Source organism: Hippopotamus amphibius, chromosome 17 (genome assembly GCF_030028045.1).
Source record: "Hippopotamus amphibius kiboko isolate mHipAmp2 chromosome 17, mHipAmp2.hap2, whole genome shotgun sequence".
NCBI classification, from domain to species: domain Eukaryota; kingdom Metazoa; phylum Chordata; class Mammalia; order Artiodactyla; family Hippopotamidae; genus Hippopotamus; species Hippopotamus amphibius.
This window is the reverse complement of record NC_080202.1, coordinates 4,715,688-4,730,762: the sequence shown is the minus strand read 5'-3', so window position 1 is coordinate 4,730,762 and position 15,075 is coordinate 4,715,688. Positions and strand designations below refer to the sequence as shown.

The following is a 15,075-nucleotide window of genomic DNA, read 5'->3' as shown; positions in this document are numbered from 1 at the left end:
CAACTGAGCAAACTGAATGGTGATGTAGAGCAAATTGGGCATCAAGGTGATCTATAAAATCTGTAGAGACTCCCCAAGGAAGACTGAGTTTTTAATCTGCTTGCCTCCCCTAAATTGATTCCTGACCGTCATTTTCTCATCAGTGAATATATAAACCACATGGAGGAGCTGAGATTTTGTGAAAGAGCCCTGGAATGGGGGTCCTCAGCTCTCGTTCAGACTAGAGTCGATCTTGCCCCATGCCATGGCTCTGCGTTCCCTGCTCTGGCCTTACTTTCCGGTGGGTTCTCCCCACGTAGAAGCAAGAAGGTCACAGGTTGCCAGAAGCCCCAAGGTGTTCATCCTGCCAGATTAGTAATTCCAGCAAAAAGAAAGTTTCTCATTCCTAAGAGTCGCAGCAGAAATCTGACAGCTGCCTCTCAGTGATCTCATCTGTGAACCCATCTCTGTGGCCATGGGCATGAGATACAGCTTCATCCACAGGGCCTGGACCCCCTGTTTAGCCCTGAGCTGCAGCGTGGGATCCTTTGAATCTTGTGCACTAACAGTAGAGAAGGTGAGATTTTCCAAAGGAAGGTGGAGGTGCTATTACCAAAAGGTGGAAAGGATGCACAAACTATAGATGAGTTTGTACGACCCCTGTTTATGAGAAGTTTGCCCCCTGGTGGAGGAGACAAACAAGGAATGACAACATGTCAAGTGCTTACATGGGAGTAAGTGTATTCTGCTCCCATGTGGTGTGTGCTAGAGAAAGGGCATTGAGGAAAGCCTGGGGTGGAGAGGATAGTCAAGAAGGACTCTCCAGAGGAGAACACCAAGCCAAGATGGTTATGACAGTGGAGTTAGCCAGGCCAAGGCCAAGGCACAAAACATTCCAAGCAGAAGGAACAGCCTGTGTAAAGGCCTGGAGATAAATGAGAATTTGCCGTAAGTGTGAACTTATCTTTAAAACATGAGGGCATCATTGAAGCATTTTCAGCAAGTAAGTGCTACAATAATCTTTATACTTTATTTTTTTTTAATTTTTATTTTTTATTGACGTGTGCTTGATTTACAATGTTTCCGGTGTACAGCAAAGTGATTCAGTTATATATATCTCTATTCTTTTTCAGATGCTTTTCCATTATAGGTTATAACAAGATATTGAATAAAGTTCCCTGTGCCATACAGTAGGTCCTTGTTTATTTTTATATCTAGTAGTCTGTATCTGTTAATCCCAAATTCCAAATTTATCCATCCCCTAAATATTTAAATTTACATTTTAGAAACAGAACTCTGGCTACAGTGTGGAAATGGATTAGAGTAACAAGGGTAAGGGAAGGGCAGCCCAGGAAATTGTGAATTCATTTGAGAAATCATTGGTGCTCTCCTTAGTCTACAGACATGAAAACGTCAAAGGAAACTCAACGTATTGAATTTAGCACACGAGGAATGACGGAGTAAGGGCAGGGGTTAGAGTGAAGGTAGAACCTACGATCCCACAGTAAACCAGCCAACAAGCAGGTGGTGACTCGGCTACGAAAACAGTGGAAGGAACAGAGAGATGAAGGTGGGTTTGAAACGTGATTGGAGTGGAAAGTATGGGACGTGATCATTGGGTGTGGATGGCAAAGGAGAGAGAGGATTCAGATCTGGGAGGGGTAGGTGGATGTCCAGTGTTACCTTAGTTCCGTTCACAGAGGCAAAAGGCCAAAATGAGTGACTTAACAAGAAAAATTGCGAATTTGAGTTTTGAGTGTCTAGTGTCTGTAGGACACCCACGTCAGAAGCATTAATGAGAGAGGTCTGGAACTCAGAGTCCTTTAAGTCGAGATTTAGAGATGAGAGGAGTCAGCACATGGACGATAACTGAAATCCTGGGAATGCCTGCGACCTACACAACGTGTGGAGTGAGGAGAAAAGAGGATGCTGAGGGCCACCCACGTGGTAAGAGATTGGTGGAGAGGAAAGGGTGTGGCTAGAAAAACAGGAAGAAGACCAGAAGGAGGTGGTATCCCAGGCTTGGAGGCAGGAGAAAATGTCAAGAAAAGAGAGTCTTCAATCCTGTCTAGTGCTACTGTTTCAGTAAGGTAAGGAATGAAAAGGGTTGCTTGATTTAATAATGAGGTGGTGGGTAACCAAGGTGAAAGCATTTTGGGTGCAGTGGTAAAGCCAGGCGGGTGTGGACCGAGGAACTGAAAGGCGTTGAGGAAAGAGAGGCAGTGAATTCAGCATAGCCTTTCAAGAAGCATGCCCATGGAGGAAGAAGACACACAGGACCAAAGCAGAGTCAGACATGTAAAGGATTGCTTTCCAAGAGGAGAGATATCTGAGCTAACTTAAACGCGCATGGGGATTAGGTGGTACACACAGGAGAGAAGGCGGTAGAGCTACGCAGCTGTATCACCTTTTATTTCTCCAGTCTGGTGTGGATGGACGTTTCCATTTTTGACGACCGAAAATGTTGCTGATACAAACAGCCTAGCGCATGCCTTTTGGTACTGATATGTACACATTTTTGTTGCACATGTGAAATCGTTGGGTCATGGGGTTTGCATACTTCTAAGCCTTAGCTGATCATGTAAAACAGCTTTCCTGAGGGGCTTGTCCTGATGCACCGCCCATCAAAATATACGAGCTTCAGCTGAGCTACATCCTCGCCAGTGCCTGGTTTTGCCAGTCTTTTTCAGCTTAAGCCATGCCATGGGTGTGTTTTGGTATTCCACTGTAAACTCGATTGGCATGTATTGGGTGACGAATGAGATTCAGCCACTTTTGGATTCGTCTCTGCAGTAAGGTGACCGTTCATGTCCCCCGTCCATTTCTCGTGTAGGTTTTCTGCCTTTTTCCTGTTGTAGAATTCTTTTTCTATTCTGGAGTTGAATCCTTTGACTATTATATGGTTTGCAAGTAACTGCTCCCAATCCGAGGATTTTTTTTTTATTCTTTTAATGGTATTAACTGATAAAGTCTTTTGGTGTTAAGTAATCCCATTTATCAATATTTCCTTTAAGGTGAGAATTTTTGGCATCATGTTTAAGAAATCATTCCCTACCCCAAGGTCCTATAGAAAATGTTCTTTATTTTGATTTTTATTTCTTTTGGGAAGAATAATTTTTTCAGAGAATGGGTGGCTGATAAACCTTTCCAGTCATTGCATGTTTTAAAATGACTTTGTTTTGCCCTTGTTTGTGAATGTCAGACCAGATGTAGAATTTTTGAGTCGCACTTGAGTTACGACCTATTTCCATTGGAGCTCTGTAAACATGGCTCCAAGTTTTATTGCACTGAGTGTTGCCAGTAAGAAGCATGAAGGAATCAGCTTTGCTTTTCTTTGGGGACAAACTTTTCTCTGAACAGTACTTGTATACGTTTGTATCTATCTTTGTTTTTTTGTTGTGGTGGTGATGGTTGTTTTATTTTTTGAAGTATAGTGGATTTACAATGTTGTGTTAATTTCTGCTGTACAGCAAAGTGATTCAGTTATATATATGTGTGTGTGTGTATATATATACACTTTTTTATATTCTTTCCCATTATGGTTTATCCTAGGATACAGAGTATAGTTCCCTGTGCTATACAATAGGACCTTGTTTATCCACTTCATATATAAAAGCTTACCTCTGCTAACCCCAGCCTCCCACTCCATCCATCCCCCAGCCCCCTCCCCATCTTGGCAGAGGTTGTTGTTTTAGATTGAGGTATAATTGACATATAACGTTATGTGAGTTTCAGGTGTACAACATAATGATTCGATATTTGTATATATTGTGAAGTGATTACCATAATAAGTCTAGTTAATATCCACGCCGCATAAATTACAATTATTTTTCTTATGATGAGAACTTTTAAGATCTACTCTCTTAGCAACTTTCAAATATGCAATACAGTATGTGTCTACCTTTGGAATTCAGAAGTTTTACCAAGATACATCTGGGCTCCCACCTCTACCCCGTGCAGTAATGGTTTCTGGCACATTATGAATGATTTCCGTTTTGATTTGGGCCCTTCTCCAGCTGTGCAAAATATCTTTTTAAGAATTTTGATGCTATTTTCTTCGTCTGCCCTGGAAATTCTATTACATATATATATATTTTTAATGTTCTGAAAAAGATTCCGTGTCTCTCTTCCTTTTGCCTTCATTTCATTGAATTACCTACTTTTTTCCTCCGAATTTTGGGAGCTTTATCCCAGCCCATCTTGGAATGCACCAATTCCACTTTGGGCTGTGCCAAATCTGCTGTTTCCTGGCTCTATTGAGTTTCATTAGTTTAGAAGTCATGTGTTTCTTATCCAAGAGCTATTTCTTGTTTAATATGGCTCTTTTTCATGGCAACCAGCTCCTGTCATATTAAAGCAATGTTCTCTCTGTTCTCACCAAGAATACAAATTAGCCTTTAAAAATATATTTCCCTTACTTCCTGCTTAACTTTCTCACTGGAGGACATTTCTCTGAGCTCTCAGATTCGCCTCTCTGTTTTGTGGAGGTAACGACCTGTAATAAAAGCACAGGCACCAGAACTAGCAAAACCTGGGTTTTCACTCCAGTCGTGGCGCGTGAATGACTGTTCACAGAAACTCTCTGAGCTTTGATTTATTCGATGGCTGTAATAAACCCTGGTCCCAGAGTTCTTTTAAGGACTAAATGAGATGATGCCTGTTGAGATGCTTGTGATGGTGCCTAGCTACCTGGTTTATCCACATCTTAGCATCACTAGCCAACATCCCTGTCGTCATCACCATCTTTACTATTAGACTGAGCTGCTGAGTCCTTTTTTTTTCTCTTTGTTCGTTCTCAGGTGGAGAGGTCTGGTTAGTCAGGATCTGGTGGCTGAGATGGTGGGGGAGGTGGTCTGTTAGAGATGGTGTTGGTCTCCATTTAATTTCCCGCCAAAGGTTACCATACATAGTAACATCTTCCTGGCCAGCTTCCCTGACTCAGAATCACTGGTACCATTTTCTGCCAAGATATCAAGTGGGACCTTTCCCGAATTTCCACGAGTGAAATAGAATTTCTCTAATATGTATGTACATATGTATGTATATTTGAATTATTTCAAAATGATATTGGAGGAAGAAATGAGTCAAATCTACTGGCTGTAGTTAACTTTTTGGTCCGCAGAGTTGAAATTTTTTTCAATTAATTAATTTATTGGCTGCGTTGGGTCTTCGTTGCTGTTCGTGGGCTTTCACTAGTTGAGGCAAGCGGGGGCTACTCTTCCTTGCAGTGAGCAGGCTTCTCATTGCAGTGGCTTCTCTTGTTGCGGGGCATGGGCTCTAGGCTCTCAGGCTTCAGTAGTTGTGGCTGGCAGACTCTAGAGCACAGGCTCAGTAGTTGTGGTGCACGGGCTTAGTTGCTTCGAGGCATGTGGGATCCTCCTGGACCAGGATTGAACGCATGTCCCCTGCATTGGCAGGCAGATTCTTAACCACTGCGCCACCAGGGAAGTCCCCCCAGAGTTGAACTTAAACTTTACTCCAAATAAAGAGAATTAACACATGAAAGAGCTTAGATGAAAATACAGTTGACTATTTCTACCCTTTGGGGATAGGGAAGCCTTGCTCAGCATTAAACTAAAGGCATAAAACATAAAGGAAAAGATTGATGGATTTGACCGCATTAAAAATGTAAAATTCCTGGAAGACAAAAATCAACATTAGAGATTTTAAAAAGGGAAGGCCGAGCTAGAGGGAACATTTGCCGTAAGATGCAATAGCATTAGTAAAGTTAATATAACTAAAGAGCTTTTTAAAATCAATGAGAAAATATGCAACCCCCTATGAGAAAACCAGGCTGAGGACATGACGAAGTGAGCGATTAACTGAAGAAGGAATACTCACAGCCATGGAACGTGTGAGAAAAATGTTTAATGTGAAAGAAAAGAAAAACCCTGCAAATTAAAAGAGCACTGAAATACGGTTTCTCGGCTATTCATCTGGCAGGATTATTAAAGGTGGTAATATCCCATGTAGGTCAGGGTGTGGGAAGATAGGACATTTATGCATGGTAGGTGGACCTGCAAAATGTCTCCATTTTTTCATCTAGAGGATAATTTGGCAATATAAGAATAAACTTGAAAACGTGACACTCTGATACAGAAATACTTTTTTTAAATTGAACTATAGTTGATTTACGATGTTGTGTTGGTTTCAGGTGTACAGCAAAGTGATTCAGTTTTTTATATATATATATTTATATATATATACATATATGTATATTTCAGTTTCTTTTCCATTATAGGTTATTACAAGATATTGAATATAGTTCCCTGTGCTATATAGTAGGTCCTTCTTGTTTATCTCTTTTTATACATAGTGGTATGTATCTTGATGCAGAAATTCTACTTCTTTAATTTTGATGTTAAGAAAGTATATGTGCAAAGTTTCAGCCACCAGCATGCTAACCACAGAGCTATTTAGAATAACAGAAGATGGGAACGAACACATTGACCTAACAAGTGTGATCCCACTTGTGAAATATATTTATAAATTCATAATGTTATCTTGGTTGGTAAGAACAGGCACGGCTTTTAGTTTTAAATTTATCTGAGCTATTCATTCCTCAATAAGTACCATGAAAATGTGTGTGCATTTATAGGAAACACCTATACTGTTAGATTTTGTTCGTTAACGTTCTATGAGTGGATTAATTTTATTCATAATTTTTGTATCTGTTCTTGAGATACTGGCTTGTTGTTTTTGTGTTTATTTCATGTGTGGTATCTTCATCAGGTTTGGTTACAGGGTGAGGCCAGTTTCATAAAATGGACTGGGTTGTTTTCAGTTTATTTCTGTGTGCTGGAACACTTCAAATAGCAGAGGAAGGATCTGTTTCTTGAATCTTTGAAATACATTTATAGGTTAAATGAAATAAGTATATTTTAAATAAGTGAAATTATCTGAGCCTGACTACTTTGGGGAGTGTTGTTTTGTAACAACTTCTCCAATTTCTTCAGTGTTCTTGGTCTACTCCTTCTTGCTACCTATTTTATTTTTATTTTTTTTAATTTATGTTATTGAGGTATAGTTGATTTACACTGTCATGTTAGTTTCTGGTGTACAGCAAAGCGATTTAGTTATACATATATATACACATCCTTTTTAATGTTCTTTTCCATTATGTTTTTATCGCAGGATATTGAATGTAGTTCCCTGTGCTACACAGTAGGACCTTGTTGTCCATCCATTCTGTATATAATAGTTTGCATCTGCTAACCCCAAACTCCCAATCCACTCCCCGCCCCCCGCCCTTGGCAACCACACGTCTGTTCCCTGTGTCTGTGAGTCTTTCTCTTTTGTAGGTAAGTTCATTTGGGTCATATTTTAGATCCCACATATGAGTGATATCATATGGTATTTGTCTGTCTGACTTACATCAGTTAGGAAGGTAATTTCTAGGTCCATTCATGTTGCTGCTAATGGCATTACTTCATTCTCTTTAGTGGCGGAGTAACATTCCGTTGTCTGTACACCACAGCTTCTTTATCCATTCCTCTGCCGATGAACATTTAGATTGTTTCCACGTCTTACCATTGTGAATAGTGCTGCTATGAACATAGGGGTCTTGCTACCTATTTTTTTTTTTTGGCTGCGCCACGCGGCATGTGAAATCTTAGTTCCCTGACCAAGGATTGAACCTGTGCCCCCTGCATTGGGAGTGAGGAGTCTTAACCAGTGGACTGCCAGGGAGGTCTCCATTGCTACCTATTTTAAAAACATCTGTAGCAATATATTTTTTCCTAGTGAAAAAAGAGCTTACTTTAAAAGAAGTAGACATAAAATTGCAAAAGTACTCTCACAATTTTTTTTGGCATCCATGATTAAATCCTTTTTCTCATTCTTAAAGTTATGTTTCAGTTTTTCTTTTTTCCCTTTCCTTAGCTCTATTCATTTTATCTATCTTTTAAAGTAGGGAGCCCTAAAATGAATTCATCAGTTACTCCCTTAATTTCAGCTGTGGTCTGTATCCACATGTGCTTGGGAGCCAGGGTGACGGACAGGCAGTCCCCTGGGGGAAGTTTACCTTATGGCACTGACAGATGAAGATGACAAGGGGAAAAGGTACAAAGCCTCTTAATGCATTGGGTGGAGGTGGCACCTGTCACTTCCACCCACATGCCATTGGTCAAAGCAGTCACATAGCCAAGTCCAAAGTTACTAGGTAGGGAAATACACTCTGCCCATCACAGGCTCTGGCAAAGATATAGATCCAAGGAGAGCTGAAAAATTGGAGTTGATCTCCCCAAAGACGGGAACATCTGTCATCCTGCTTAAAAGATACTTTGGACCAACAGATACGTTTTCATGGTGTAAGTTTTATACTTGCTGGTATAAAGGTGATTGGAATCTGAAAAGGTAATAATATCCTTCAGTTATAGCATAGCAGTGAATATAAACTTGGACATATTAAACCTGGAAGGCTTAGGCATATCCAGGCCAACAGCAATTTACTGAGCAAGTAGATTGGTCAATTGGTTGATTTCCCAAAACTTAAGACTTAGAGATCTTGGACTATAAACGCCCATATCATAGATGAGGGAAGAATAGCCTGGAAGGTCAAGTAAAATGACCGGCCATAATTATACTGAATTTGTCACTTTCTGTTTTGTTGTTCTCTCTTCTGGTGGACTGTGTATTCTTTTTTAAGTTTTAAAATTGAACTAGAGTGGATTTACAATGTTGTTGTGTTAGTTTCTGGCATACAGCAAAGTGATTGTGTATATATATATATATATATATACACACACACACACATATATATATATACACACACACTTTTTCATATTTTTCCATTATGGTTTATTATAGAACATTGACTATAGTTCCCTGTGCTATATAGTAGGACCTTGCTGTGACTCTATTTTATATATAGTAGTGTGTATCTGCTAATCCCCAACTCCTAATTTATCCCTCCCCCCACCCCCTTTCCCCTTTGGTAACCATAAATTTGTTTTCTGTGTGTGTCTGTTTCGGTTTTACAAATAAGTTCATTTGTCTCATATTTTAGATTCCACATATAAGTGATATCATATGGTATTGGGACCTTGTATTTTGAATTCTGTTCTAAAGACCAGTGCTGTCGAATATAACTTTCGGTGATGATGTAGATGTTCCATTTTACACTTTCTAATATGGCAGACACTAGCTATGTGTGGTTTTGGGGGATTTGAAATGTAGTTAGTGTCGTTGAGGAACTAAATTTCTAATTTTATTGAACTTAATTTAAACTTAAATTTAAAGAGACCATGTGTCTCTAGTGACCCCTGAGTTGGACAGGGCAGCTCCAGCCAATGCTGAGACTCAGAATGAAGATGTTAAAACCCGCTCTAAGTCAGGGGCTCCCACGTGGAATATCAGATTTCAAAGGAAATGGGTCTCAGATAAATAGTACTACAACATCGTTGAAGCATGTCAGAAGCCCCTATTGTGTTGCTCAAAGCAAGTCATGTGGCCACATTTAAGGTCCAAAGTAGGAAGTGTAACCCTTCCATAGATCAGAGTCAGGTATAAAATAGAATTTTCTTTCTTCTTTCTCTTCCCCCTCCTTCTCCTCCTCCTCCTTGTCTTCCTTTCTTCCCTTCTCCCTCCACCTCCCCCTCCTTTCCTCTCCCCACTCCTCTCTCTTCCTCCTTCTCCTGCTTTTCATCTTCTTCTTTAAATGCACTTCATTGAAACATTCAGTCCCTTCTTCTGGTGGTAGGAATTAAATGTCAGGTACTTTGGGGCTTCTTGATGCCACACCTCAGCCATTGCTGCCTTCTCAGCATCTCTGATGCCAGCAGCATCACATCCAGCTCTTTCTGGTACCTTTGTAAGCCCTCCGGACACACACGGCGCGTGGCTTGGTGCGGGGAAGTCTGGAGCCACCACAGGACTGTGTTTTGGGCACTCCAGGCCCTCTACATGGAGGGTCTCTGTGGCCTTTGCTTATGACCCAAAGCTGTTTGATCTGTCTGCCTCCAACCTGCCTGTACCCAACTCAAATTTTGACCCTGAGAAGGGCAAGGGGCAAGTCGCTGTCTCAGAGATGCCCGCTGTAGTAGTCAGCTTAGCCTCAGCGATGCTGCAGTAACAAGCAATCCCACACCTCGGACTCACAACAACAAAGGTACTGGTTTTCACAGGTGGCGCAACGTGACTCTGATCCACAGCAGCCCCTAACTGGCTCACTGCTGGCCTCACAGCAGAGTGAACAAAGAAGGCCGTAGGATCACAGAATGACTCTCAAAACTTCTGCTCTGAAGTGGCAAGAATCACTTGTGTGCATATTCTATGTCCAAGGAAAATTGCACGATCCATCTTGACCTCAATGAGAAGAGGAAGTTTAATCCCTTCCTATAGGGATAGGCAGTGAAATTTCTGAACAGTAATAAAATCTGCACATTCATCATCTACTTTTCCTCTCCCTCTCTCCCCTCCCGCTCCCCTATCATACTCTTCAACACGCCACAGCCTATGGGTTCTTTATCTAGAATAGGCAGGATAGGATGTTCTTCAAACTCTGCTATTTATGGCATAGACTATTAACATTCCAAAGCCCACAGTCTTGAAACTCAAAACCCCTTTCTTTAAAAACTCTATTCTCTCACATGTGTTTCTGAAGCCCTGCTTTGAAAGATCAGTAGGGTAGGCTTGACACTCCTTGCTCTTTTTTCTGCACTGTCATCCCTTCCCTGGGGTAGGAGGCAGAAAAAGCCCTGGCTGAATGGAGGGAAAGCTCATAGGAGAGCAGAAATTTGTGAAGAAACCATCAGTTAATAAACTATTATTGGGCCACACTCTAGCAGGGTAGGCTGTCTTTTGTGGAGAAGCAGAACTGAACTGAAATATCTCAGGATCGAAGGCAGAGGCTGGCATGATATTGGAGTGGTCTACCAGAGTTCTGGAGGACTAACGCTGCCCAGTAGAACCTTCTGAGATAATAGGAATGGTCTAATTCAGTGCTGTCCAATATGGCAGCCCCTAACTACATGGAGCTATGAAGCCCTTAAAATGTAGCTAGGGTGATTGAGGAACTACATTTTAAATTTTAAATAATTTTAATTTCAATAGCCACGTGTGGTTGGTGGCTACTGTACTGAACAGTGCAGTTCTAGATGTTACCAAAAACAGTGCTACTAAAAGTCCTCCAGTGCCCTTAATGCCTCACTACTATGTATACATATAAAATCATAATATGCCTTGGTTTTTTTTAAAAAATCCCCAAGTGGAAATAACTTCAGTTTGTATAAAAATTAATTGATATTATAGACATAACACAGTTGGTTAAAACCAAATAATGCCTTCACTTATTAATTGGCTAGAGCTTCTGACCTAATAAGCTGAGGCTAAATTCACAATTAATTAAAGATTGCATGTTCATTCAGCCAAGACATGCCTCAAACCATCTTTTGTTCATCTGGCCAGCAAGATACTTAGACCCATATTTAGGACATCATGCAACTATAATCAACGTATGCAAAATATCCCATTTCAAAAATGTTCTTTCATTTATCAGATTAGTGATTCTGTTGTAGGAATAGCATTCTTCTCTTGCACTCACTATAATCATATTTGTAGTAAATGAAGATGATACAATGTACTACGTAGAAATTTAGATGTTATTTGTTGGTAATTTAGCAAATAGTTCTCTAACTTTCTGTCTCTCAGGCAGTATTATTTCTCTATTAGAGATGAGAAAACAGAGGCTTAGAGAGGGTATGCACTTTTCCCCTAAGGTTATATAATTGGTATTTGTAATTCTAATGTAAAGTCCTATGGGTTTGATTCAAAACCGCACTGAACAACACTCTTACTTGGTAGATAATGATAAAACCTAACTGCAGTCACCTTTGTTTTCCTAAGGATAGAGGCTGCAGAAGGTCAGACCCCTTTACAAGAGCCAGCTGATGCCAGTGGGCTGCTGCTGTGTAGGACGCTGCAGGCGGGTCACAGCTGATGGCCCTTCATCTTCAGCGGTGGAAGGAAAATGAGGTTGGCCTCTGAGCCAGACGAGAAGTTGTCCTGGTCAGTTTGGTGACCACGATGCCACTATCATTATATTGGCTTCTGGTTACCTACTAGATTTGGGGAAAATCGAGGATCATGCTTCTGGGATGCAAACGATGCCTGGTCCAAAATCTGCCCACCCACCCGTGCGCCCCAAGCTTAGCCCCGCCCCTCAGTGTTAATCACGTGCAACTTTGGAATGAATCCTCCTCTTGGGAATTCAAAACAGCGGTGCCTCACGTTCACTTAGAATACAAACGGGTGGTGGCCAGAAGGGAGGAGGGTGGGGGGGATTAAGAGGCTGAAACCTACAGTTGCGTAGTAAGTCACGGGGATGTAATATACAGCGTAAGGGATATGGTCAGTAATACCGTGATCCCTCTGTGTGGGGACGTGGGGTTACTAGACTTACGGCGTTCATCACTTCATGACGTATGCAAATGTCATCATTCTGTAGTACACCTGAAACTAACAGGATCCTGTAAGTCACCCTCACCTGTATTTCATTAAAAAAAAAAAAAAAAAAAGAGGCAACGGAAGACCGATGCTCTTTAGGTGCCGTGGTATTCTTGGTCCCACTGTGTGACTAAAGCAGGAACCCCCTTCCCTCCCCAGCACGCGAAGCGCAAAGCCGCCGGCCACGCCGCCCGCGCGCACCTCGGCGCCCCGCGGCACGTGGAGGCCCCGGCCGCAGGCCAGGTGGGCGCCGGGCGCGGAACTACAAGTCCCAGGGTGCGCGGCGCCCTGCGCACAGGCGCAGCGGGGACCCCCGGCCGGCCGGCCCGCCCGCCCGCCAGCTTGCGGAGCCCCGGGTCCCGCGCGGGAGCCGGGCTGGGGGCAGGCAGCCGGGGCGGGCCCGGCGGCGCCCAGGGCGGCCCGGGCGTGGCGATGGAGGCGCCGCGGCGCGCGTGAGGAGGCGGCGGCGGCGGCGGCGGCGGCGGCGGAGGATGCGGCAGCCGGCGCCGCGGCGGCAGCGGGAGTAGGCGGGGGAGCGCCGGGGAGGCAGCCGCGCGCGCGGGCCCGACGGCTCCGGAGGCTCCGCAGTGCCGGCTCCGCGCGGGGGGCCATGTAAGCCGGCGGCGGGCTCCTGGCTGCCCCGTCCTCCCAGCTGCCGGGCCAGCGCGCCAGCGGGGCCACGATGAAGAAGCAGTTCAACCGCATGCGCCAGCTGGCCAACCAGACGGTGGGCAGGTAGGGCACCCGCCGGGCGCGCAGGGCATGGAGCGCGCGCAGGGCATGGAGCGCGCGTGCCTGCGGGCCCGCGCCCCCCTCGGGGCGCCGCTCCCCGGGCGCGACCCCTCCGCCCCGAACTCTCCGGACCCCGGAACCCCTTCTCACGCGCCGCCCGCGCGGCTCGGGGGCTGCGGCGGCCGAGCGCAGAGTGTGACGCATCCTCCACCTGCGTCCCCAGCTGCCCCCTCGTCCCCCGCCTTTCCCCGGGACTCCCTTCGCCCTCTGGCCCCAGAGCTTCCTGGAAACAGGTGTTTGCTCTGATGGTGCCCGAGGCCGCCGAGCCGCGGCCGCTCTGCGAAGATGCTTTCCCCTCCCGCGCCGGGCTCGGGGCTCCTCGGGGCTCCGGGGGGGAAGCGTGGGGCCTGGTCGGCTTGGCAGAGCGGAGCCCGCTCCTCCTGCCGTGTTTGTTTTCTGGGGCTCCGACTGTACGAGATGCTGGAGCGCTTTCCCGGGGCCGGGCTTGGCGAGGCGATAGGTGTTGGAGAGAGGATCTGTAGGGGTGGGGGGAGCGGGGGCAGGGCAGGTGCTGGTGGAATGGCGCTGCTGTTGGCTCGGTCCTGAGACTGATTTCAGCCCAGGGGAGGGAGAGAGGGAGGCCCGGCTCCTCTGGAAGATGAGATAAGCGGAAGGTCACAGCCAGGTAGGGGAGGGGGACCGAGGCCCCCCAGTCAGGAAGAGCCAGGCCCTAGGACGCTGCAAGCCCCAGCCGGCTGTCCTCACCGTGAAAATGGGCTGCATCTGGGCTGGTGCCTGCAGGAGACGCGCCGCGGGGTGCCAGCATCTCTTCATGTTACATAAGGGTTATGGTGGGCCTCTTCCAGAGCTCCACAGGCTCTGCACACAGGGTGGTTAGGTAGAGGGTTTTTTTTGTGGAACTTCTGTCCCTGGGGAGGGATTTCTGTTGCCGCCGTGGCCAAGGAATTCAGGTGTGCCTTACTAAGGCCGATGTTGGAAAAGCAGGGAACCCAGCCTTGGATGCAGGTCAAGTGCGAGCTCAATACGTCGAGGGCCCTCCGCTAGGTTTATCAAGAGACCACATACCTTTCTTGGGTGGGAAGTGGAGCCTGAACTGGCATCTGGTAGGGCGGGGGTGGGGACCTCCCCGGGGGCACTGCACTGCCGGGTAAGCATACTGCCCTAATTGTGGTGGGCATCTGAGGGCAGGAGATGCGGCGGCTTCTTCTGCTTCCAGGGACGCCAGATGGTTTCCAAGTAACCATGTCTAAAATTGACTTGGATGCATTTTCCTTTCGCAAACACATGTGCTTTCATATGGGGGAGACTTTATGAATAGCAGAGTGAGATTAGCCCAGGTTTCTGGCGTGGTATTGCCACGGATAGAGCCTCACGGGGGCTGCCTTTGGATGTGTTGGACGCGGAAACAGTGTTTTCCTGTCTGGGTTGTTTAGCAGATGACTGTCGCGTTGACCTGTCTTTAGTGTCTTCTGCATCCCCCTGTGGGCCGGCATCAGTCATCACATGTGACCAGAAGGCCCCTGACCTTACACTTGGATTTGCCCTTCTCACTTGGTCTTGGGGTGCCACTTTGGTGCTGGGGGCAAAATGTGAGCAAGGTGTTCACGCTTCCTCCCTGGTGCCCCTGAAACACAGCTCTGTCTCTTTTCAGGATTCGTTTTGAAGTGGTAAGTTCTAGCGGCCTTGGGCATAAAACCTCATCCGTGAATGGAATGACCAAGGGAGAAGGGGAGTTGGGTTTAAGACTAGGTACCAGGTGGTCTTACTAATTTGAAAGCACATTCTTGGAAGTCCAAGCAGCTGGTCTCCAAGAGGTGCTTTCCATTTTGTGGAGACGGGTGGATGCTGGCATGCGGATGAATTCTGGCTCTTTATCAAATGGCATCTGTTGTGTCCTGC

General features: G+C 45.1%; 1 protein-coding gene across 2 annotated transcripts in view; it reads left to right on the top strand.

The window, feature by feature from the left end:
* Positions 1–12,891: 12,891 nt before the first annotated feature.
* Positions 12,892–15,075, top strand: part of ARHGAP44 (Rho GTPase activating protein 44) — a 149,467-nt gene continuing 147,283 nt past the window's right edge. For both annotated transcript variants that reach the window (XM_057717208.1, XM_057717207.1), the window contains exon 1: positions 12,892–13,158. In XM_057717208.1, the coding sequence (XP_057573191.1) occupies positions 13,106–13,158 (53 nt within the window). In that variant the 5' untranslated portion in view covers positions 12,892–13,105. The remainder of the gene's footprint in view (positions 13,159–15,075) is intronic.